Raw genomic sequence first — 22,809 nt, 5'->3', positions numbered from 1 at the left:
TCCATTCACGTTGATATTGGTGGGTGTACAGCTTCCTGGAACATTCATTAAATATTATTCTATAACACGAAAGATATTCAATAGGCCTATTTTCCTTTCTTAATGTTAATGTACATTAACATTACGTTTTTCGGTGGTGGGGATAAAAGTTTGGTAGTGGGGGTAAAAATTGACGATTGAAAAAAATCAGCTGATGAAATTTTAAATTTTACCGCCAAAACTTCATATATTCCTAATGTAAAACAAGATGGCGGATCGTTATGCGAGAAAAAAGCCACATTACAAAATTCGTGAAAGGAGAGGAGGGGAAGTTATTGTACATTAACATTTGAGAAAGAAAAATTCGAATTAAGCTAATGTACATTAACATTACGAAAGGAAAATCTAGGCTACTAGTAACTATTACTACCGACCTTGAGTGAGCAGAAGCATTGGGAAACCTCCGTTATCCAGAGGATCCTCGTCTTATGTCTTATTATTCAAAGGATTCGCGCCAGCTCTTGTTATATAAAATCACTCTTGTCCAAATTTATAAAGTTCATCCTGGGCGGGAATCGAACCCGCGTCCTATTAGCGCTTACAAGGCAGCCTCGTTTCCAAGATCAATTCTGATTGACTCAATATCGAATTTGCACTTAGCCTCGTGAAGATGAGTAGCTCCTTCAAATGAGTAACAAAATGAGTAGCTACTTCAAGTGAGTAACTCGAAAATCAGGAATAAAAAAAAAAATAAAATAAATAATAAAAAAAAAAACACAATAGAATTACTTGGGCTATTAGATGAGTCACTGAATTGATGATTAAAGTTGTGACTTAGTTTGGTTGGTATTTGGTAGTCATGATCATCATGAGTTGATGACTGAGCGCACCATTCACTTGAACTTGAAGACCCCACGTGAAGAATGATGAGAGTTCCTTCTGTAATTTTGCTCTAAAATTCTAAACAATCTTTGAAGACCCCACGTGAATAATGATGAGAGTTCCTTTTTGTAACTTTTGTTGTTCTAAAATTCTCAACAAAATTCTGTCAGGTCTACCTGATACTTTGACGCTCTTCCGATCTCCCTAAACTCTTATACTTTCTCATGCAAGAAGGGCCTATCCCATTCCCTGCTTATCACTTTTCTGATTAAAAAGGTAGAGAATGCTATAGGCATTAAAACACCAAGAGGATCAATCTTTATTTCCTCGATTTATAGTAGTGTTGGGTACCATATTTTCATTAATTCAAAGTCTGCAAAGTACGTGGGTCAGATTAAATTTATTAAGGAGTGACGTATGATGCGTCAGATTAAGTTTGAGTACCTACCTGGTGCAGTAGGTACCAATTAGGCACCAACATTCTCTTACATTAGCCATCATGCCATGAGTTTTTGTGAAATCCTCTCCATCCTTTTCAACGAAAAGCAAAAACTTAGCTGTTGTTTACTCAAAGGCAAAGCTTGATTTTTTTTTTTTTTTTTTTTTTTTTTTTTTTTTTGTCTTTAGGACCTTCTTGAATAAAATCCTGCAACTTGAAAACATTTATTTAGTAACTAGTGGTTGTACGGGACCACCACACACACATCACCCACACTACACACCCATCATACACTCTTACCAGAGGTTCTTAAGCTTCCCAGTCACTCTAAGATAGAAACAAACAGGCCTGATCAGGCGTACCTGCCAGGTCTTCCTGATAGTGAGTGGCTGGCTTTGCACATAATTCTGTATGCAGTATGTTGTGACATGTGACCTAACTTGGACTTCAGTAACAACCTCAAGGCTCAAGATTGCATGTCGTGAGACTGAAATTTCTCGACCAATCGAACACCTGCTATCCGTAAGAAGTTAGAAGCTAATTCAAGAGCATTAGGCAACACCTCTTCTTATCGTAGAGCATCAACTACTCAACTAGACAAAGCTCTTAAGGTAGAAACACACTACCATCGTACCATCATGTCACGTCACGTGAGGGTAGTGAGTTTCTCTCCTTTCTGGCTAATAAATTTGAAGTTTTATTTAAACTTTTGGGAATAACACATAGAACTTATTGTGCTCACAAGCTTTTTCCTCCTGCACATCGCGCAGTTGATTTTATGAAATGGTCACCGTTTACCTTGGCTCTGAGTTGAAGTAGGATTTTTAGATTAGATTTTATTTTATTTTTATTGTACATAAATACACAGAATAGGTACATAGTACAAAGTCAGTTACAAAAATAATAACAATAATAAAGTAAAGTAATAAAGTAATAAAAAGATTAAATAGATAAAAAGTAGTGAAAAAAAAAAGCAGAGGTGAAAACAGCTAACTAAGCTGACAAAGAAAATAATATGAAAATCAGAAAAGAAAGACGTGAGACCTATTTGCTTACAAAAACTCATCATATGAATATGGTACTCGATCTATAATATATTCCTTAAGCCGACTTTTAAATGTTTTAAATCTCATCTCAAAGGCAAAGATTTTTTTTTTTTTTTTTTTTTGTCTTTAGGCCCTTCTTGAATAAAATCCTGCAACTTGAAAACATTTATTTAGTAACTAGTGGTTGACCCGTTCTTTGTACGGGACCACCACACACACATCACCCACACTACACACCCATCATACACTCTTACCAGAGGTTCTTAAGCTTCCCAGTCACTCTAAGATAGAAACAAGCGGGCCTGTTCAGGCGTACCTGCCAGGTCTTCCTGATAGTGAGTGGCTGGCTTTGCACATAATTCTGTATGCAGTATGTTGTGACATGTGACCTAACTTGGACTTCAGTAACAACCTCAAGGCTCAAGATTGCATGTCGTGAGACTGAAATTTCTCGACCAATCGAACACCTGCTATCCGTAAGAAGTTAGAAGCTAATTCAAGAGCATTAGGCAACACCTCATCTTATCGTAGAGCATCAACTACTCAACTAGACAAAGCTCTTAAGATAGAAACACACTACCATCGTACCATCACGTCACGTGAGGGTAGTGAGTTTCTCTCCTTTCTGATGTCGTGAGACTGAAATTTCTCGACCAATCGAACACCTGCTATCCGTAAGAAGTTAGAAGCTAATTCAAGAGCATTAGGCAACACCTCTTCTTATCGTAGAGCATCAACTACTCAACTAGACAAAGCTCTTAAGGTAGAAACACACTACCATCGTACCATCATGTCACGTCACGTGAGGGTAGTGAGTTTCTCTCCTTTCTGGCTAATAAATTTGAAGTTTTATTTAAACTTTTGGGAATAACACATAGAACTTATTGTGCTCACAAGCTTTTTCCTCCTGCACATCGCGCAGTTGATTTTATGAAATGGTCACCGTTTACCTTGGCTCTGAGTTGAAGTAGGCACTGAGCGATGGCTATGCGAGGAAGAGAAATGACATCATCCCGTTTTGTTGATATTGGCGCAGTTTGTTGAACTTTATGACATGTCACAATGGATACAGTGTAATAAAATTTAAAAAAAAAAAACGAGAATGAATTATTGCGTTCTATCCGTTTTAATCTCCTCCCATTCGGGCGCTCCACAATGTTTTCTCAATTTTCATTCCATAGAATATCCTCACCAAATTGGCGTTTACATCTGATGTGACGGTATTGTTTTCTCCTTCAAATGGTCAAAGCACAATGTAATCAACAATCATTACCCATTGGCTCCATGATGTTGACTGCACCATACACGAGCCATTGTTAAGCTATGTCTGGATGGTTCGTATCTGGATGGTTCGAGTCTACAAATCACAATCTGCAGGTTATTTCGGGGTGAACTTAACTTTGTGAAGGCCAACTAGGGAAGACAAATTAGAGACATGTGTTGAAGTCCCAGCTAAAAGGGTGCGGCAGTATTAACCCTGTTAATATGACCGTTGCCGATAAGAAGAAAGCAGAGGACCTAAAGCTCCGTTTTGAGGGAACAACACCTTTTTAAAAAATAAAATAAAATAATAATAAAATGATCCATGCTCGCGTAAAAACCACCCACGAGATGGAAGAAAAAATCATGATCACTTCTTTCTTTATTCTCGAGAAGATAAATATGAAAAATTTGATAAATTAGTAAAGAAAGACGAAATTAATATTAAAGACTATCTCTTTGGTACAACATAATGTCTGAGCTTCAATTGCTGTCACATGAATTGTTGTTTTCCCTACGAATCATGACAAGGAAGGGGGGCGTAACAACATAATGTCTGAGCTTCAATTGCTGTCACATGAATTGTTGTTTTCCCTACGAATCATGACAAGGAAGGGGGGCGTATTACATGTTTTTATTTGTAATTTTAGATGTATTCTTAAATAAATACACATTCGTGCAGTGATGTAAACAGAGATACTGCTTTCGGTTTACATGTAACATATCGCCTGTATGTAAAATAAAAGGTTAATGTTATAGTTGGAATGTAAATTTTTTTTTTTTTTTTTTTTTTTTTTTTTTTGAAAGCGATGAAGTCTTTTTTAGAAATCTGATGGAATCTTTTTTGGAAAGCTGATAAAGTGTGTTTTTAGAAAGCTAATGAAATCTGTTGGAAAGCTGATGAAGTGTTTTATAGAAAGCTGATGAAGTGTGTTTTTAGAAAGCTAATAAAATCTATTGGAAAGCTGATGAAGTGTTTTATAGAAAGCTGATGAAGTGTGTTTTTAGAAAGCTAATGAAATCTATTGGAAAGCTAATGAAGTGTTTTATAGAAAGCTGATGAAGTGTTTTATAGTTTTATTTAACATGGGGTTACCCCCGTTAGTTTGTAAAAATGAAAAAAGAAAGCTGATGAAGTGTTTTCTAGAAAAATGATGAAATCTCCCCTGCACTTGATTTATACACCGAAGATGTGGTGCAATGTATCTTCTGATGGGTTGGTAGAGTATCTCTTGGCCAATAGAAAATTACATCTTGTCTTATTTTGAATGCAAAGTCACTCAGTGTCAGCGCGATTAGTCGAGCAATATTCAATGGTGACACATGCATTTAATCTTGTGACTCAAAAATTGATTTTTTTTTCTCCTTTTTTATTAGTCTGCATAGGTATAAACCTCACACATAGTTTTATTAATTAGTCAACATCAGATATGTTCTAATATGCGATGTCATAACATATATGTATATGGAACACTTTTTTTTTTTTTTTTTTTCAACTCTCATACTTTCTCATGCAAGAAGGGCCTATCCCATTCCCTGCTTATCACTTTTCTGATTAAAAAGGTAGAGAATGCTATAGGCATTAAAACATCAAGAGGATCAATCTTTATTTCCTCGATTTATAGTAGTGTTAGGTACCATATTTTCATTAATTCAAAGTCTGCAAAATACGTGGGTCAGATTAAATTTATTAAGGAGTGACGTATGATGCGTCAGATTAAGTTTGAGTACCTACCTGGTGCAGTAGGTACCAATTAGGCACCAACATTCTCTTACATTAGCCATCATGCCATGAGTTTTTGTGAAATCCTCTCCATCCTTTTCAACGAAAAGCAAAAACTTAGCTGTTGTTTACTCAAAGGCAAAGCTTGATTTTTTTTTTTTTTTTTTTTTTTTTTTTTTTTTTGTCTTTAGGACCTTCTTGAATAAAATCCTGCAACTTGAAAACATTTATTTAGTAACTAGTGGTTGTACGGGACCACCACACACACATCACCCACACTACACACCCATCATACACTCTTACCAGAGGTTCTTAAGCTTCCCAGTCACTCTAAGATAGAAACAAACAGGCCTGATCAGGCGTACCTGCCAGGTCTTCCTGATAGTGAGTGGCTGGCTTTGCACATAATTCTGTATGCAGTATGTTGTGACATGTGACCTAACTTGGACTTCAGTAACAACCTCAAGGCTCAAGATTGCATGTCGTGAGACTGAAATTTCTCGACCAATCGAACACCTGCTATCCGTAAGAAGTTAGAAGCTAATTCAAGAGCATTAGGCAACACCTCTTCTTATCGTAGAGCATCAACTACTCAACTAGACAAAGCTCTTAAGGTAGAAACACACTACCATCGTACCATCATGTCACGTCACGTGAGGGTAGTGAGTTTCTCTCCTTTCTGGCTAATAAATTTGAAGTTTTATTTAAACTTTTGGGAATAACACATAGAACTTATTGTGCTCACAAGCTTTTTCCTCCTGCACATCGCGCAGTTGATTTTATGAAATGGTCACCGTTTACCTTGGCTCTGAGTTGAAGTAGGATTTTTAGATTAGATTTTATTTTATTTTTATTGTACATAAATACACAGAATAGGTACATGGTACAAAGTCAGTTACACAAATAATAACAATAATAAAGTAAAGTAATAAAGTAATAAAAAGATTAAATAGATAAAAAGTAGTGAAAAAAAAAAGCAGAGGTGAAAACAGCTAACTAAGCTGACAAAGAAAATAATATGAAAATCAGAAAAGAAAGACGTGAGACCTATTTGCTTACAAAAACTCATCATATGAATATGGTACTCGATCTATAATATATTCCTTAAGCCGACTTTTAAATGTTTTAAATCTCATCTTAGGCACTGAGCGATGGCTATGCGAGGAAGAGAAATGACATCATCCCGTTTTGTTGATATTGGCGCAGTTTGTTGAACTTTATGACATGTCACAATGGATACAGTGTAATAAAATTTAAAAAAAAAAAACGAGAATGAATTATTGCGTTCTATCCGTTTTAATCTCCTCCCATTCGGGCGCTCCACAATGTTTTCTCAATTTTCATTCCATAGAATATCCTCACCAAAGTGGCGTTTACATCTGATGTGACGGTATTGTTTTCTCCTTCAAATGGTCAAAGCACAATGTAATCAACAATCATTACCCATTGGCTGATTGGCTCCATGATGTTGACTGCACCATACGCGAGCCATTGTTAAGCTATACATATCTGAATGGTTCGAGTCTACAAATCACAATCTGCAGGTTATTTCGGGGTGAGCCTTACCTTCGAATTACTATAATGAACTGTTTAAAAACTACAGGAAACCGTACATTCAAATGTAGGCAAAACTAACCTCAAATTTTTTTGTAAACAAAGACCGAAATTTCGTGCATGAGTGAGCATTCCAGTTGTTTATGGTAGAGTTCACTGGTCGACGGCCGTCGATCGATGTGAAACACATGCAAAAAACAGGTTTTTTTTTCTTTTTATATTTCCCAGTCGATTATGTTTGGACACACCTTAAGAGCTGACTGACCCCCGGTGTCTACAATCTCATGTCAAAAAGTGTTCATTAACCTTCAATGTTTTTCTTCAGTTTTATGGCATTACAACTTTTCGTGCGAATAGACCGGATACGGTCTGAAACGCCGCTGCAATAAGTACAACTTGTGCAATCTTACTAAAATAAACGTCCGATATCATCGATGTTTCAGCTGGCCAAAGAGTACCTTGAGGTGCAGCGAGAGATTCAGATACAGTCACAACGTATGGAGAGCTTGGTGAAAAGACTGCATGAGGTAGAGCAATGTCCTGATCCAGATGAAGAGGAAGAAGAGAGAAAACTTGAACAGGAGAAGGTAACTCGTCAGTCCTTTTTGAGCAGTATAACCTGCCGTCCTGATCCAGATGAAGAGGAAGAAGAGAGAAAACTTGAACAGGAGAAGGTAACTCGTCAGTCCTTTTTGAGCAGTATAACCTGCCGCGGTGGTGTAGCGCTCGCCTGGTAAACAGGAGGGCGTGGGGTTTAATCAATTTATTTACCTACAAATGCTTGGCGGTGGTCCTGCCTCTGTGAGACCGGTATCGAATTCTTTTTCGAAATATCGTGACACAAATATTATTTTGATAGGGTTCTTCACTTGATTTCTGGAGGCCCTGTCAGGCCACATCGAGAAAATTTCCTTTGTGTACCTGCTGACACAAATATTATTTTGATAGGGTTCTTCACTTGATTTCTGGAGGCCCTGTCAGGCCACATCGAGAAAATTTCCTTTGTGTACCTGTCCAATGTTTTTCCGAATTTCATCATAATCAGACTAATCGTTCGAGGGTTATTGTGAAACAATACCATATAGGTATTATAAAAAAATCCTCCAGTTTAAACTTAGAATTTACTTCGTTCGCTCAATTAATATTGTTCTTTGCCTTGGTTTTTCTTTCCCAGGAGAACCTACTTCGGCATCACCGATTCCTGAAGCAGCAGCAAGACTTGAAGAAAAACAAACTCAAGTCTCCCTCCTCTTCTTCCTCCTCAGGAGGGAGTGGAGGATGGATGGCAAATCCCCACCTTTTTTTTATTTTACTCTTTTTCTTTCCGTTCCCTGTCCTGTATTTTACTAGCTGCAGTGTTAAATCCGTGATTATCGTCGAGCATGTGTGACTTGAAGTACTGTTTGTTACAAATAGCTCCCGATTCCTCAACAAGTATTTTTCATAACAATAACTCATCATCCTCGGTGGATTTTCACAGTAAGGAATGTTCTCTCGTCTCTAATGCTTGTTTTTCATAGCCATCAATGTCGATCGATTTTTCTTTTTTTCTTTTTCTTTCTTTGAAACAATTTTATAGAAATCAAGTGAAAGTGAATAAGGACGTTTTTGAATTAACGGTTTGAATGTTAAGCTCTTGTGTTAATTGATTTATGCGTTGATTTTTTTATTTATTTTAAATGAACTGTTTCAGTGGTAGAAAAATGTATGCATCTCATGTGATAGGTAGATACCCTCTACTTTAACATTTTCTAATATTTACCCGTAATGTTTCGAATGTCATTTCTCGTCATATTTAGAGTAAATGGTTTCAAAATATGTGAATCGCTGAGTGTAAAAAGGGGATTAGTCACATATTTTCGAATTTCACTTTTTTACAGTTTTAGATTCCTGATGGGTAGATGGTTCGTTTAATGTAAAAATAGGAGTTATCCGACAAACCTAACTTGTTAATTTTGGCTAAAAAATGACAAGGGAAAGTATTGCAACCGATTTGACTAAAAATTATTCAAAAATAACCAAGAAAAAAACATGTATACCTACCTCTTTTTCTTGAAATTGCAGTCATTGCCTATTTTTCTCTGTTTTAAACAAGCTGGGCCCGTCCCTCCGGGAATTTTTTAGCCCGTAGTTTATTCGATCGTGATTAGAGAAAATCAGTACCTATGTACCTACCTAATTTGTTTAATATTCAGTTTATTATATTTCTTGATTTGATTTTACTTTCATGTAATGATTTAAAATCAATACTTTATTCCCAATATAGGTAATGTTTAAGTCACCCATCCATTTATTGGCCTTTCTCGTCACCTTCGCGTAACATGGAAGCCTCTGCCTTCGGATCATGTTGTTTGTTACTACGGATAAATGTACAGGGTGCGCCAGCGTTACCGGACGATTTTGTTTTGTTCACTACTTTGTTATAACTTGTCGTATCTTGTTAAAGCAAACATTTCTGGATTCAGAATCATAAGCAATTTAGTCGCTATGAAGTCGTGGACCCCACAACATCGTGCTTTCGCCGTAGAGGCTTTCTTTAAAAATAGTGAATTTGTGATTACTCCATTTATTGGCCTTTCTCGTCACCTTCGCGTAACATGGAAGCCTCTGCCTTCGGATCATGTTGTTTGTTACTACGGATAAATGTACTTACAAAATTGCCAAATATTTACTTTTCCAAAATAATTACTGATTTTGACACTGTCTCTATTCCTTCCATGCTATGCTCCCTAGTTCCTCCTATTTAAGCAGGGAATAAGTTCGTTCACCTTACTCATCAATTATTCCAAAATTCCAAAAATATAAACAAGAAACAACATTTAGCGTTACATATTATACATTTGAACGTGTATACCTACCTACCTAATTATTTAATGCAAATTACCGGTAAAATTCATATGCCAATTTTGCATACTTTTTCGCAATTTTGTTGCTGTAGTCCTACTCTGAAAACCCCCCACGATACTTTTCCGATAAGTTTGTTCACCTTACTCATCAATTATTCCAAAATTCCAAAAATATAAACAAGAAACAACATTTAGCGTTACATATTATACATTTTAACGTGTATACCTACCTACCTACTTATTTAATGCAAATTAACGGTAAAATACACATGCCAATTTTGCATGCTTTTTCGCAATTTTGTTGCTGTAGTCCTACTCTGAAAACCCCCCACGATACTTTTCCGAGAAAACGAGACAGAGTCATTTTGTACTCATTGTGTGACATCATGATTTGACCCAACGATTTGGAAAAGCGTGGGTCACGGAAACGTGTTTGTTTTTTCAATAGGGTAGGTCGAAGCTTGTGGGTGCCATTTTGCTTGATTTGACGGTTTGACCCAACGATTTGGAAAAGCGTGGGTCACGGAAACGTGTTTGTTTTTTCAATAGGGTAGGTCGAAGCTTGTGGGTGCCATTTTGAAAAATACCCTACCTTGCCATTGACTAATGAGAACACGCCTGCATGTAGGACTCAGGAACTCATTATGTACCTGTACGTACATCGCCTTTGTTCCTGTAAATAAAATACACGTCATGTCGCTGCGCTGTGGGGTAATTAAATCATTCTCCTGGAAGACATGAATACTACTTTTCCGAGAAAACGAGACAGAGTCATTTTGTACTCATTGTGTGACATCATGATTTGACCCAACGATTTGGAAAAGCGTGGGTCAGGGAAACGTGTTTAATAGGGTAGGTCGAAGCTTGTGGGTGCCATTTTGCTTGAATTGACGGTTGAAAAATACCCTACCTTGCCATTGACTAATGAGAACACGCCTGCATGTAGGACTCATGAACTCATTATGTACGTGTACGTACATCGCCTTTGTTCCTGTAAATAAAATACACGTCATGTCGCTGTGCTGTGGGGATTTAAATCATTCTCCTGGAAGACATGAATAGAATTTCTTCTCAACTGGGACTGGAAATTGTAAAGAATTTTTACAGAAAAGTGCGTGTTTGTTTTGGCAGCAAAAATCATGGTCATTGTCACGAGAATCATCCTAAAAATAGAAGTGGCCATTGTATTGTGTCTAGAACACTCATTATTAACAGCTGGGTCTCCACACGACCACACATGTGTGTCCAATTTTCTCTGCAATTAGCATTGTCGGGCTAATTTTAACATTATAAGGTGCTCTTTTAAGTGACCTAGAGCCCCTTGTGTTAAAACGCGCTGATGATTATTTATTCAAGTGTTAATCCTCTTACCAAGGTCTGAGTCATTTGTAGTTGTAGTACATTCCCGGCGACGCGACGTTCAATCAGACAAAAGTTGAGTTGAACTCTCCATCAAATGTGGTTGCTCATATTGAAATGTCAGTAGTCAGTACTAAGTTATTTTGTAGAATTTGCATGATCCCATAGTTTTCCTGTAAAATCTTGGATTTTGTTGAAAAAATGGAGAAAGGAAAAAAAAGTAAAATGGGATCAATCATAGGTCTGGCGAATTGTAATTCAAATGAAAACATGTCCCCCTTGTGTGAGTGTTGTGTAGTTTTATTGGAGAAAAAAATCCACTATCTTGCACAAGGAGCACATGGCATCTTAGCAGACACAGCGGTTGTATTCATTTGACATGGATTTGCTAGGTTTCCCACACATACTTGAGTAGGTCCTCGGCATCCATAGACTGGTTTCTCATTTATAGTAGATAGACTGTAACACGTTAGCTCCCCATCACATGGAGGTCCCACAGCTGATATATCCATGGGATCTTCCAAGTCCATTGAGTCACAATCATCTGAGTCTGTCCTTGGTTCATTAGGATCTCTCGTCTTCATCTCCTCACATCTTTGCTTCAGTCGTTGCTTCAATCTCTTGAGTTTCTGTTTATTCTTCTGTTTGTTGTGTTTCATTTTATCTTTCGCCAACTTCTTCTTCTCTTTCAATCTCTGTTTTGCATTTTTCACTTTTTTCTTTTCCAGTTTCAAACACTTCTTGTAGTATTCTTTTTCGTTGGCTGCCCTCTGCTTTTCACGATCTTTGTATTTTTTTAAGATTTGTTTCGCGTTTTTCTTGCACTGTTTGAACCGTTCCTTTCCTTTCTTCTTTTCGTTTTTTCGTTTCTTTTTCTCCGCGTCTTTGTTTTGTTTCATGGCTTCATAAGTGTCTTCATCCTCCAAGCATTGTCTGGACAATGTGATTTCCCCACATGTGTTAGCCAATGAGATCACTTCATTGTCACATAGATGGAATATCTGACTGCTTGTGTCCCCAGCAGACGTGGGACAGAATAGTCTGTTGAACTTGACTCCCCCATCCCCGTTCATGGGAGGGATTGCTAGTTTGATATCATAGCAGTCATCTGGAGGTCGTCCACATTTCAGATTTTTCTTCCTCTTGTCTTGACATTCTTCCATTGGTGTTTTGGTGGGCGGTTTGTAAGGAAAAGTTGGTGGACATGTTGATGGTTTAAAGCAAGATTTTCCATAAGATGGAGACTGTTTATCACAGCCATTTCTTGTATCCAGTGGTTTCGTTTGACATGGTCCGCAACTGTTGTAAAATGATTTCATCATCTTTTTCAATAATCAAATGCCTAATAAAAGGCCCTAATCACAGATAATTTAGAGTGTTTTCATATTATAATAATTATTTTAGATTTAAGAAATTAATGGAGTCTACTTAAATTATATGTACTAGCCATTAGCGGACCTCTATCCTCTGTTGTTTGTAGCTTGGATGTTAGTAATATGTAGATACTTACTACTTTCAAGCTAGGTTCATACTCGTAAAACTTGATGGTTTGTATAATATAATTAACGTGTCCTGGACATTTCTGTTTCAGATGGATTACTAGGAGATGACGGAGACAATGTGTACCTCACTTTAGATCCCCAGTATCATCCTGTTCAGCCAGACAAGACCTGCCCTCAGTCTATCGCCATCTATAATGAACACAAAGATGTGAGTTGTCAAAAAAAAATGTTCTCCCCCAAATTTTCCATATGAAAGAGTAAAGCCACTCTGTTCTAAATTGAGAACGATGAGTCAGAAGCTCTATTCTTGGCAAACGACACAAGTCGCAATATTGTGAGCAGCTCTTCTTTTTCTCTCTATGAAAACAATGTCATCTTCTCATCACCATGAGACACAGCAGCTCCTCATAGCATTAGCACATCATCATATGTTCCTAAGCTGGGAAATAATACTATGCGCTTTCAAAAAAAAAAAAAAAAAAAAAAAAAAAAATCATCAGCTTTTTTAAAAACATTTCATCAGCTTTCCAAAAGACTTCATCAGCTTCTCAAAAGACTTCATCAGCTTTCTAAAAGATTTCATCAGCTTTCAAAAGACTTCATTACCTTTCTAAACAAGATTTCATCAGCTTTCTAAAGAGTACGAGAAGTAACTAAAGGAGAAAAAGATGATGGTCTCTTCCCGTGGGAGACTTAATAATACTGCTTATTATTACTGCAGTACTGCTTGAATAGGAGAAAAGAGTCCCTTTACAAAAGCAGTAGACTACTAATATGTCGGTATTATTGTGGTCAAATTCTCAAATAATGTCAGGGATAAAATTTTACACGTTCGCAAGGATTGAGCCCAAGCTCTCTTTATTACTAGGCGATCGTCTTAGCCACTACAGAACCGAAATAAGTTTACTATCAGGAGAGAGCTTGAGTCCGCCCCTGGCTTTAACTAGGCAACTTTCAAGTCACACATGCTCGACGATAATCACGGATTTAACACTGCAGCTAGTAAAATACAGGACAGGGAACGGAAAGAAAAAGAGTAAAATAAAAAAAAAGCCACTCTGTTCTAAATTGAGAACGATGAGTCAGAAGCTCTATTCTTGGCAAACGACACAAGTCGCAATATTGTGAGCACCATGAGACACAGCAGCTCCTCATAGCATTAGCACATCATCATGTTCCTAAGCTGGGAGATAATACTATCTTCAACAAGATATCCAAGTCAGGTAAAGACTAGAGGCCACAATATTTACGACAAGGGCTACCCATTTTTCATCACACCACACGTACCAAAACACACTAAAATATATCCACTATCAACCTGGAAATGCTTGGCTCAAAAATGAAGCCATCACAAGATTACAAATGAAAAAAAATCAATAAACACTTCATAAATATTGTATTCTAATCCAAAGTGTTTAAATTTTAGTATCGATGGCAGATCCAGATTTGGACCTCATCATTCAGAAATTGTTAGATCTCCGTGGTACTCGGCAAAGAAGGAATGTACGTCTGGAAGAGAAGGAAATTGTCAGCTTGATCCAGATATCCAGGAAGATTTTCATGTCTCAACCCATGCTCCTAGAACTGGAGCCTCCTCTCAAAATTTGTGGAGACGTACACGGGCAATACACAGATCTGCTCAGACTATTTGACCACGGCAAGTTTCCCCCAGCTTCCAACTACTTGTTCCTAGGGGATTACGTCGACAGAGGCAAACAATCCTTGGAAACCATCTGTCTGCTTCTTGCGTATAAAATCAAACATCCTGAAACTTTCTTCCTCCTCCGAGGCAATCATGAATCTGCCAACATCAACAGAATCTATGGCTTCTATGACGAGTGTAAGCGACGTTACAACGTGAAGCTATGGAAGACATTCACCGAGTGTTTTAACTGTATGCCTGTAGCTGCTATTGTGGATGAGAAGATCTTCTGTTGTCATGGCGGTCTCAGTCCAGATTTGGACTCATTCGAAGATATCAAACGAATTCCGCGACCTACAGACGTACCAGACCAAGGACTCTTGTGTGATTTGCTATGGTCAGATCCTGATAATAACATCTTGGACTGGGGTGATAACGACAGAGGTGTATCCTATACATTTGGACCAAACGTGGTCAAAACATTCTTGGATAAACATCACATGGATCTCATATGCAGAGCACATCAAGTCGTGGAGGAGGGATATGAATTTTTTGCTGATAAAAAATTGGTCACTTTGTTCTCAGCTCCTAACTATTGTGGTGAATTTGATAATGCGGGTGCGATGATGTCAGTTGATCAAAACCTAATGTGCTCGTTTCAGATCTTGAAACCTACAGAGAGAAATAGAGCAGGACCCAAGGCAATACCGAGAAACGTTAATTAAGTGCAGAGGTTTAAAAATATACTCCGTCACTAATATCACAATTGAGCGTTATCTTTAGTCTATATGCCCATTATATTCTCTGTCTCACAAAAGTTATCTACTAACATGATTGCGTGATTCTCATTTAGCAATGTGTGAGAGTAACACACATTTTTCTAAGCATAATAAGACGATGAACAAATTGGCTTTGAAAACAGGAATCAGGAATGGTGTAATGGTGACAGTTTCCTAACGAAATACATAAGAACTTGGTACTACATACTATAACATTAACCTTTTATTTTACATACAGGCGACGAATTGAACGAATCAAATTGCTGAATTAAATATTTTTGTCTTGGTCATAACCACATAGATCATTTCTAGATTAAAAGAGGTTAACTGTGTTTTCGGTAATGGAAAGTAATAAATGTGAGTGTGCTTATTATACAACCAGAGTGAGTCAGAGACAGCCATTTGTCTCTCCCTTTGCTATTTCTCTCGCTCTCTCTTTGATTTTTTTTCTTTATTTTGTCTAATTAGGATGCTTCTAGTTTATTCTGGTAGAGTCAAAGTGAATAAGTATATTACCTAAGAAGCACATTTTCGTATTTACATACCATGGACTAGACTAGAGTCTATGTAGAATCTGTAGCTTGGAAACTCATGTTGCCAAACATTAAAAAGAGTTGAACAATGTTCTTGTTACTAGAGTCTATGTAGAATCTGTAGCTTGGAAACTCATGTTGCCAAACATTAAAAAGAGTTGAACAATGTTCTTGTTTCATGTGCTTATTATACAACCAGAGTGAGTCAGAGACAGCCATTTGTCTCTCCCTTTGCTATTTCTCTCGCTCTTTGATTTTTTTCTTTAATTTGTCTAATTAGGATGCTTCTAGTTTATTCTGGTAGAGTCAAAGTGAATAAGTATATTACCCAAGAAGCACATTTTCGTATTTACATACCATGGACTAGACTAGTGTCCATCTAGAATCTGTAGCTTGGAAAGTCATGTTGCCAAACATTAAAAGAGTTGAACAATGTTCTTGTTTCTCTCTCTCTTTCCCATACACAAAAGTCCTTCACTGACTAACAAAGTAGTAACTGTCCTGACAAGGGTAAATGCACCCCATCTTCCAAACACAGATCAGTAAAAACTTCGATTCTTCCGGGAATCAAACCCACTAATGGAGAGAGGGAACTGTAACTGAATAACTGATAAAGTCTTGTCGTCCCGAAATCCAAGATAGAAGGAAGGCAAGATAGAAGAAAGCCAGCCGTTCCGAGAATTCGCCTTTCCAAGTAAACTAAGCTGGCAAACAATACAATAGAGTAAGTGTGTGCTTATTATACAACCAGAGTGAGTCAGAGACAGCCATTTGTCTCTCCCTTTGCTATTTCTCTCGCTCTTTGATTTTTTTCTTTATTTTGTCTAATTAGGATGCTTCTAGTTTATTCTGGTAGAGTCAAATTGAATAAGTATATTACCTAAGAAGCACATTTTCGTATTTACATACCATGGACTAGACTAGAGTCTATTTAGATCTAGAATCTGTAGCTTGGAAAGTCATGTTGCCAAACATTGAAAGAGTTGAACAATGTTCTTGTTTCTCTCTCTCTTTCCCATACACAAAAGTCGTTCACTGATTAACAAAGTAGTAACTGTCCTGACAAGGGTAAATGCACTCCATCTTCCAAACACAGATCAGTAAAAACTTCGATTCTACCGGGAATCAAACCCGAGTCCGGGAATCAAACCCACCGGTGTACGCGGCTTGCTTCTGACGTTAATTTTCAACAATGGAGAGAGGGAACTGTAACTTTACTGATAAAGTCTTGTCGTCCCGAAATCCAAGATAGAAGGAAGGCAAGATAGGAGAAAGCCAGCCGTTCCGAGAATTCACCTTTCCAAGTAAACTAAGCTGGCAAACAATACAATAGAGTAAGCATATGAGGACAATCTCTACACCCGAATTCTCGGTATATTATTTAACAATAGACAATTGCAATGCCAACACTCAGGTCAGCCCGCGAATCTGTGTGTACGCTATGGAATGTGTTTTTCTCTCCACAACAAAAACAGCATAGTAAAAGCCAACAAAATAAATTCCTACCTATGACTCATTTGGACTGAATAGGAGAGGGGAGGGAGGGGGAGGGAGAAAGAGAGAGACAGAGGGAGGGAGGGAGAGGGAGAGAGAAAGGGAGAGAGAGAGAGAGTGCTCAAACCCCAGCAGCCTGCTAGAGGCCGAAATCTGTTGCCAATATTTGCCATGACTCATGTAGAGTAATGTTATTATTATCATTATCACTATTGAGTAAATATCCGCCAATTTGGCTCTCAATATTGGATATTGGACATATTCAGGCCCGAGAATCTATAGGTATAAATAAAATTGTAGATTTGTTTGTGCATTGCTTAGAATCGTGAAATTTTTAGTTATTCTTACTCCTGTATGTCTGTCTGTTACACTAAACAGACCTTTGGTTGTCCTCTTTTCACGAGAAAACGGCTGGACCGATTTTGATGAAAATTTTTGTGGTTGTTAAGAAAAGTACTCCGGTTGACATAGGCTACTTAAAATCGTCATATTCCATCCTGATTTAAAATGGCGGCGGTTCAAAGTTATGCCCATTATGCTGCACTGTGGGACGTGTCAGGGAGCGCGTAGCGCGACCGTGAGTATGGTGGTGTGTGTGTGATGATTGTGTGTGTGGTGGGTGGGTATGTGGGTGGTGTGTGTGACGGGTATCTGTGTGCGATATGTGTGTGTGTGATGTGTGTATGGTGGGTGGATGGGTGTGGTGTGTGTGTGTGGTGTGTGTGTGTGGTGTGTGGTGGATGTGGTGTGTGGTGGATGTGGTGTGTGGTGGTGGGTGTATGGTGGTGGGTGTGTGATGGGTGTGGTGTGTGTGTGTGGTGGTCCCGTACAAAGGACGAATCAACCACTAGTACCTAATAAACTGAATATTAAACAAATTAGGTAGGTACATAGGTAGGTAATTAGGTAGGTACTGATTTTCTCTAATCACGATCAAATAAACTACGGGCTAAAAAATTCCCGGAGGGACGGGTCCAGCTTGTTTTTATTACTATCGTAATAATAAAGGAAGGACGGGCTAAATAAGTAGGATTCGCGGATTTCGCGAACATCGCGCTATCGCAAACAGCGAAATATTGGACCAAAATGAAAAAATAATGAAACCAAAAAATTGGGGGGGAAAAAAAAAAAAAAAACACTCCTGTCAAGCCTACCTGACGGTGAATGGTACCTGTCAAGTCTACCCTACCTGATGGTGAATGGCCGGCGTAAGAGCCTCCTTTCTACTCAATGAGTAATACAAAAATTCACTGTTGGCCGGCACCAGAACCTGACTTTTAACTCTAGGATTAAGCACTAAAAAGTTTGACATCAACCCATCACATCAGATTGCGTCCTCATCATAAACCACCATTAATTTCTACTCGTACCTCTTTAAAATCTCACGTCTACCGACTTGTGTAAATAAATGTATTTTGGTCCCTAAGGAAGAGGCGAGCAATGAGTCATACTTGTATTGTTTTCTATTCAAGCTAGGCCCAGGTACAAGTGTCGATATGTGTTCATGTTGTTGCCAAGAAATAAATTCATGCGTTTCATGCATGTGTGTAATGGTGAATGGTACCTGTCAAGTCTACCTGACGGTGAATGGTACCTGTCAAGTCTACCTGACGGTGAATGGTCAAGTCTACCTGACGGTGAATGGTACCTGTCAAGTCTACCTGACGGTGAATGGCCGGCGTAAGAGCCTCCTTTCTACTCAATGAGTAATACAAAAATTCACTGTTGGCCGGCACCAGAACCTGACTTTTAACTCTAGGATTAAGCACTAAAAAGTTTGACATCAACCCATCACATCAGATTGCGTCCTCATCATAAACCACCATTAATTTCTACTCGTACCTCTTTAAAATCTCACGTCTACCGACTTGTGTAAATAAATGTATTTTGGTCCCTAAGGAAGAGGCGAGCAATGAGTCATACTTGTATTGTTTTCTATTCAAGCTAGGCCCAGGTACAAGTGTCGATATGTGTTCATGTTGTTGCCAAGAAATAAATTCATGCGTTTCATGCATGTCTATTCAAGCTAGGCCCAGGTACAAGTGTCGATATGTGTTCATGTTGTTGCCAAGAAATAAATTCATGCGTTTCATGCATGTGTGTATGTTTAGCCAATACTTTCCTTTTCTGTACACGAAAAATTCTATGCTATTGAGCTATTCACACTTTCCTTTTCCATGTACAGTGCTGCAGTGAGCACCAAAATAATAGCATACAAAAACTGCCTTCTATTATTTATGTGTTGAAATGCAATAAAACTTTTTTTTGTGAAAAGATTGGTAGAGGGTAACAACGGAATGTACAGTGCTGCAGTGAGCACCAAAATAATAGCATACAAAAACTGCCTTCTATTATTTATGTGTTGAAATGCAATAAAACTTTTTTTGTGAAAAGATTGGTAGAGGGTAACAACGGAAATATTATCGTCTCGAAATCGAAAAGGGAAGAAAAACAAGGTATGTAGGAGAAAGCCAGCCGTTCCGAAAACGAACATTATCTGTTTAGGATAAGGTTCGCCTTGAGCGGGAATAGGCACGTTACCCTCCAAGCTAACTTAACTAGGGTGGCGAGCACACACTTACCCAATTTCCTGCGATAGAAAATATTGTCTTCTTCATCCTCTTCTTCTTTAGATAGTTTAGAAGTGGAATCTGGTTGGGGAAACAGTATATTCTTGACGTTGATGTTGTTAGGAAGTTTACTAGGCGGAAACCCTATCGCCCCACCCTACTTGAATCTCTCCCCCTTCTATTCAGTGAGCTCCCCCTGATTTGTCTGGTACCGATTTAATCCCCACCCTACTTGAATCTCTCCCCCTTCTATTCAGTGAGCTCCCCCTGATTTGTCTGGTACCGATTTCCCCACCCTACTTGAATCTCTCCCCCTTCTATTCAGTGAGCTCCCCCTGATTTGTCTGGTACCGATTTCTCCTCCTCCTCCTCCTCCTCCTTGTATTAAAGGCACGTGATAATTGACAAATAGAATTCGGAGTTGAAGGTAACTGGGCAAGGTTAATGCCTGAGGCTTTCTCTACCACTTAACCTTAGAGATCTACTATTGTGGTTAAGGTCCGAAACTTCCTCGGTCGGGATTTGAATCCAGCTAAAGGCACGTGATAATTGACAAATAGAATTCGGAGTTGAAGGTAACTGGGCAAGGTTAATGCCTGAGGCTTTCTCTACCACTTAACCTCAGAGATCTACTATTGTGGTTAAGGTCCGAAACTTCCTCGGTCGGGATTTAAATCCAGCACGTCCGAGTTGGGAGAGTTTCGGTTATAGACCACAGAGGTAGACTTCTAAGGTTTAGTTAGTAGAAAATGTCTCGGCAAAAAATCTAATAAGCTTTCCATAATTGTTGGCACAAATGAAACCCAAGAGGTTTTTACTTTTAATAGATCTGTGAAGAATCTCGCCGTTTTCTTGCCTCCTAATAATTTTAATGAACTCTTATTGAAAGCTTTATAAACATTGTACCTATACCTCTCTTTTGTATTACTACACCATGGCTTTAATATCGTTCGCTATGTTTCTATTTAAAGGTGGCGTAGCGTGTATGTATGGCGTGTATGGCGGCCATACAACTCAAAAGTTCACTCTAATGCCCATAAGAATATTAATGGCATGTACCTACTGTGATGGGACTTGGTAGACCTGTGCATGAGCCCTACACTTGAATTTAGACCACGCTACGCCACTGATTTAAACACTATAATTCTTTGAAAGCTTTATAAACATTGTACCTATACCTCTCTTTTGTATTACTACACCATGGCTTTAATATCGTTCGCTATGTTTCTATTTAAACACTATAATTCCAAGATAAGATTCGATTTGAACTCTTTTCGACGTTCACACCAGATTTTATGTGTAGATTATTAGGACAGATGTTTTTGACAGTGTGTTCATTTGTTCAATGAACATACACTTAAATTTGTCACTGGTAATATTCTTTGAACACATCTTTGTTCGTTCGAATATCTTTTTTTAACTTTATTATTTGATAATTGATTGTAGGCACTACCTATTGGAATGTAGTTTGGGTTGATAGTTAATCTTGGGTTGTAGGTAGTTTCACGTAGTTATTTTACAAGATGAAGCAAATTAATTTGAATTGGACATTACTGGTGCTTGAAACGTTTGGATACCTAACTTTGTGAAATTTGTTGTTTTTACTATCGAAAAAGTTGTGTGCTGTTAAGCACTTCTTCTGTAAATAAAATTAAAAGCTTGTTAAATTCTGATTTGTTTGATCCCCATCTATTGCTTCCTCTGAGTAAACATCAATAGTAGCAATCTGTTTTAGATAGCTTCTATTGGTTCTCTCTTTATTCCTTCTTCCTTGATAGCTGAATCTTGGCAAACCAGAATAGTTACTGCTCTGAGGAGTTGGGAATGAATTGAATTTCTGGATTGAGATCTAAAGCGGTAGAAACACCAGAATGATACAAGTACAATACCCTTGTCATGTCTTGAATCTCATTTTGCCGATTTCGGCCCCAGTTCCTTGAAGGCCAGTTTTAATGATCTAAGTTTTTAGATGGTAAACTTGACACTCTCGAATGACAAAAAAAAAAAAAATTGTTTGTAATGAAATTCGGTTTTCCAAAATCTTTTTTTCTCATACAATAAATTTAATGGTCTCTATCTCTGTTCCCAACTCCATTTCTTTCAGAATGAGTTACTCGTTTCGATGAATTTAATTTAAATTATTATCTCATTCCAAATATTATTTTTTTGTGTGTTTTAAGATTTAAGGGATTTTATTTTTTTATACTTACCACTTATTACGATAGATTTACCTACCTAGTCTCTCATGTTGTGTATTTTTTAATAAAGGCTGCGTTGTAAGCATGCAAATGCTCGTATATTCTACTTTAAAATATATGGCAGTGTGGTTTGTTTATTTTGATTATTTTTTCCCCCTTTTCTTTTTTACAAGAGGTAAAGAAAGCACCCTGAATAAGTATTCGATAGAAGAATCCAATTAGTTGCACATTACAATAGAAAAGACTTTGAAGACACATCCTCATATTACAAGTGGCTGCTACCTCTGACCATTCTAGGAGCCTATGTCCAGTTTGCGAGTATGCTCAGTTGTTTAACAGCTTAAAATACGAGGGAGTATCACGCGTCACTAATCGTCAATCAAAATTCGCAAATTTATTTGTATTAGAGCAGAGCCTTTTCACAACTTTTTGTGGATATCACAGCATTACAGTGCTTCCTATGCAATCAATTTCCATATTTCAATATAATAATCTTTTTACACTGGTAATGCCGCCACTGGTCACTGCGCGATTGTCAATTGTAACTACTCAATTGAGGTGTCTCATATGAGAGATAATTAGTTATAAATAAATTTATCACATAGATAAAAATAATAATAATAATAATAATAGTTATTTTTTACGTAGATATCACGCCGCAAAATTTGCCCGCGAAAAAAAAAAAAAAAAAAAAAAAAAAAAAAAAACCAATTAAAAAAAAAACCAACTTGGCAACACTGGCGGGGGATGTTAGAATGACAAAACTCTTATAAAACAAAATGCAACTGTCTGTCCTTCGCTGTCCTGTGTAGCTGTTACGACTTTGAAACCTAAATCCGAGAATCCCCTGGCGTTTTCCACAAACGCGTGGCCATTTTGACTGGTAGCCTTTTAAACTGGGGCTATATTGTAATTAAAGGCAAGCATATCCTATCCTCATTTTTTGAGGGTCTATTCCTACCATTCCCTCTTTATCATCATTAATTTAAACGCTATAGGTACA

At 37.7% G+C, this 22,809-nt stretch overlaps 2 protein-coding genes and 1 long non-coding RNA gene across 3 annotated transcripts; all 3 read left to right on the top strand.

The window, feature by feature from the left end:
• Positions 1 to 1,053: 1,053 nt before the first annotated feature.
• Positions 1,054 to 8,273, top strand: LOC113470578. Its single transcript, XM_026829122.1, has 3 exons — positions 1,054 to 1,063; positions 7,329 to 7,470; positions 8,058 to 8,273. Exons 2-3 carry the CDS (start codon positions 7,381 to 7,383, stop codon positions 8,271 to 8,273), a joined length of 306 nt encoding a protein of 101 aa, XP_026684923.1. The 5' UTR covers positions 1,054 to 1,063; positions 7,329 to 7,380.
• Positions 8,274 to 9,885: 1,612 nt separating this feature from the next.
• LOC113470577 lies at positions 9,886 to 10,817 on the top strand. The gene is made up of 2 exons (XR_003393588.1): positions 9,886 to 10,182; positions 10,586 to 10,817. It is a non-coding gene; the product is annotated as an uncharacterized LOC113470577 (long non-coding RNA).
• Positions 10,818 to 13,780: 2,963 nt separating this feature from the next.
• LOC103516819 (serine/threonine-protein phosphatase alpha-2 isoform-like) lies at positions 13,781 to 14,998 on the top strand. Its single transcript, XM_008481808.2, has one exon. The coding sequence runs from the start codon at positions 14,022 to 14,024 to the stop codon at positions 14,955 to 14,957; it is 936 nt and encodes a 311-aa protein (XP_008480030.1). The 5' UTR covers positions 13,781 to 14,021; the 3' UTR covers positions 14,958 to 14,998.
• Positions 14,999 to 22,809: the final 7,811 nt, after the last annotated feature.

The sequence above is a fragment of the Diaphorina citri genome, unplaced genomic scaffold (genome assembly GCF_000475195.1).
Source record: "Diaphorina citri unplaced genomic scaffold, Diaci psyllid genome assembly version 1.1 scaffold1674, whole genome shotgun sequence".
NCBI classification, from domain to species: Eukaryota; Metazoa; Arthropoda; class Insecta; order Hemiptera; family Psyllidae; genus Diaphorina; species Diaphorina citri.
This window is presented reverse-complemented; position numbering and strand designations above follow the sequence as displayed.

What these genes read in the sequence shown, in the direction of transcription:
- LOC113470578 (XM_026829122.1), top strand. Translation starts at nt 7,381, where the DNA reads ATGGAGAGCTTGGTGAAAAGACTGCATGAGGTAGAGCAATGTCCTGAT. An exon ending in GAAAACTTGAACAGGAGAAG is followed by an intron (nt 7,471 to 8,057) that starts GTAACTCGTCAG and finishes TTTCTTTCCCAG; the next exon opens with GAGAACCTACTTCGGCATCA.
- LOC103516819 (XM_008481808.2), top strand. Translation starts at nt 14,022, where the DNA reads ATGGCAGATCCAGATTTGGACCTCATCATTCAGAAATTGTTAGATCTC.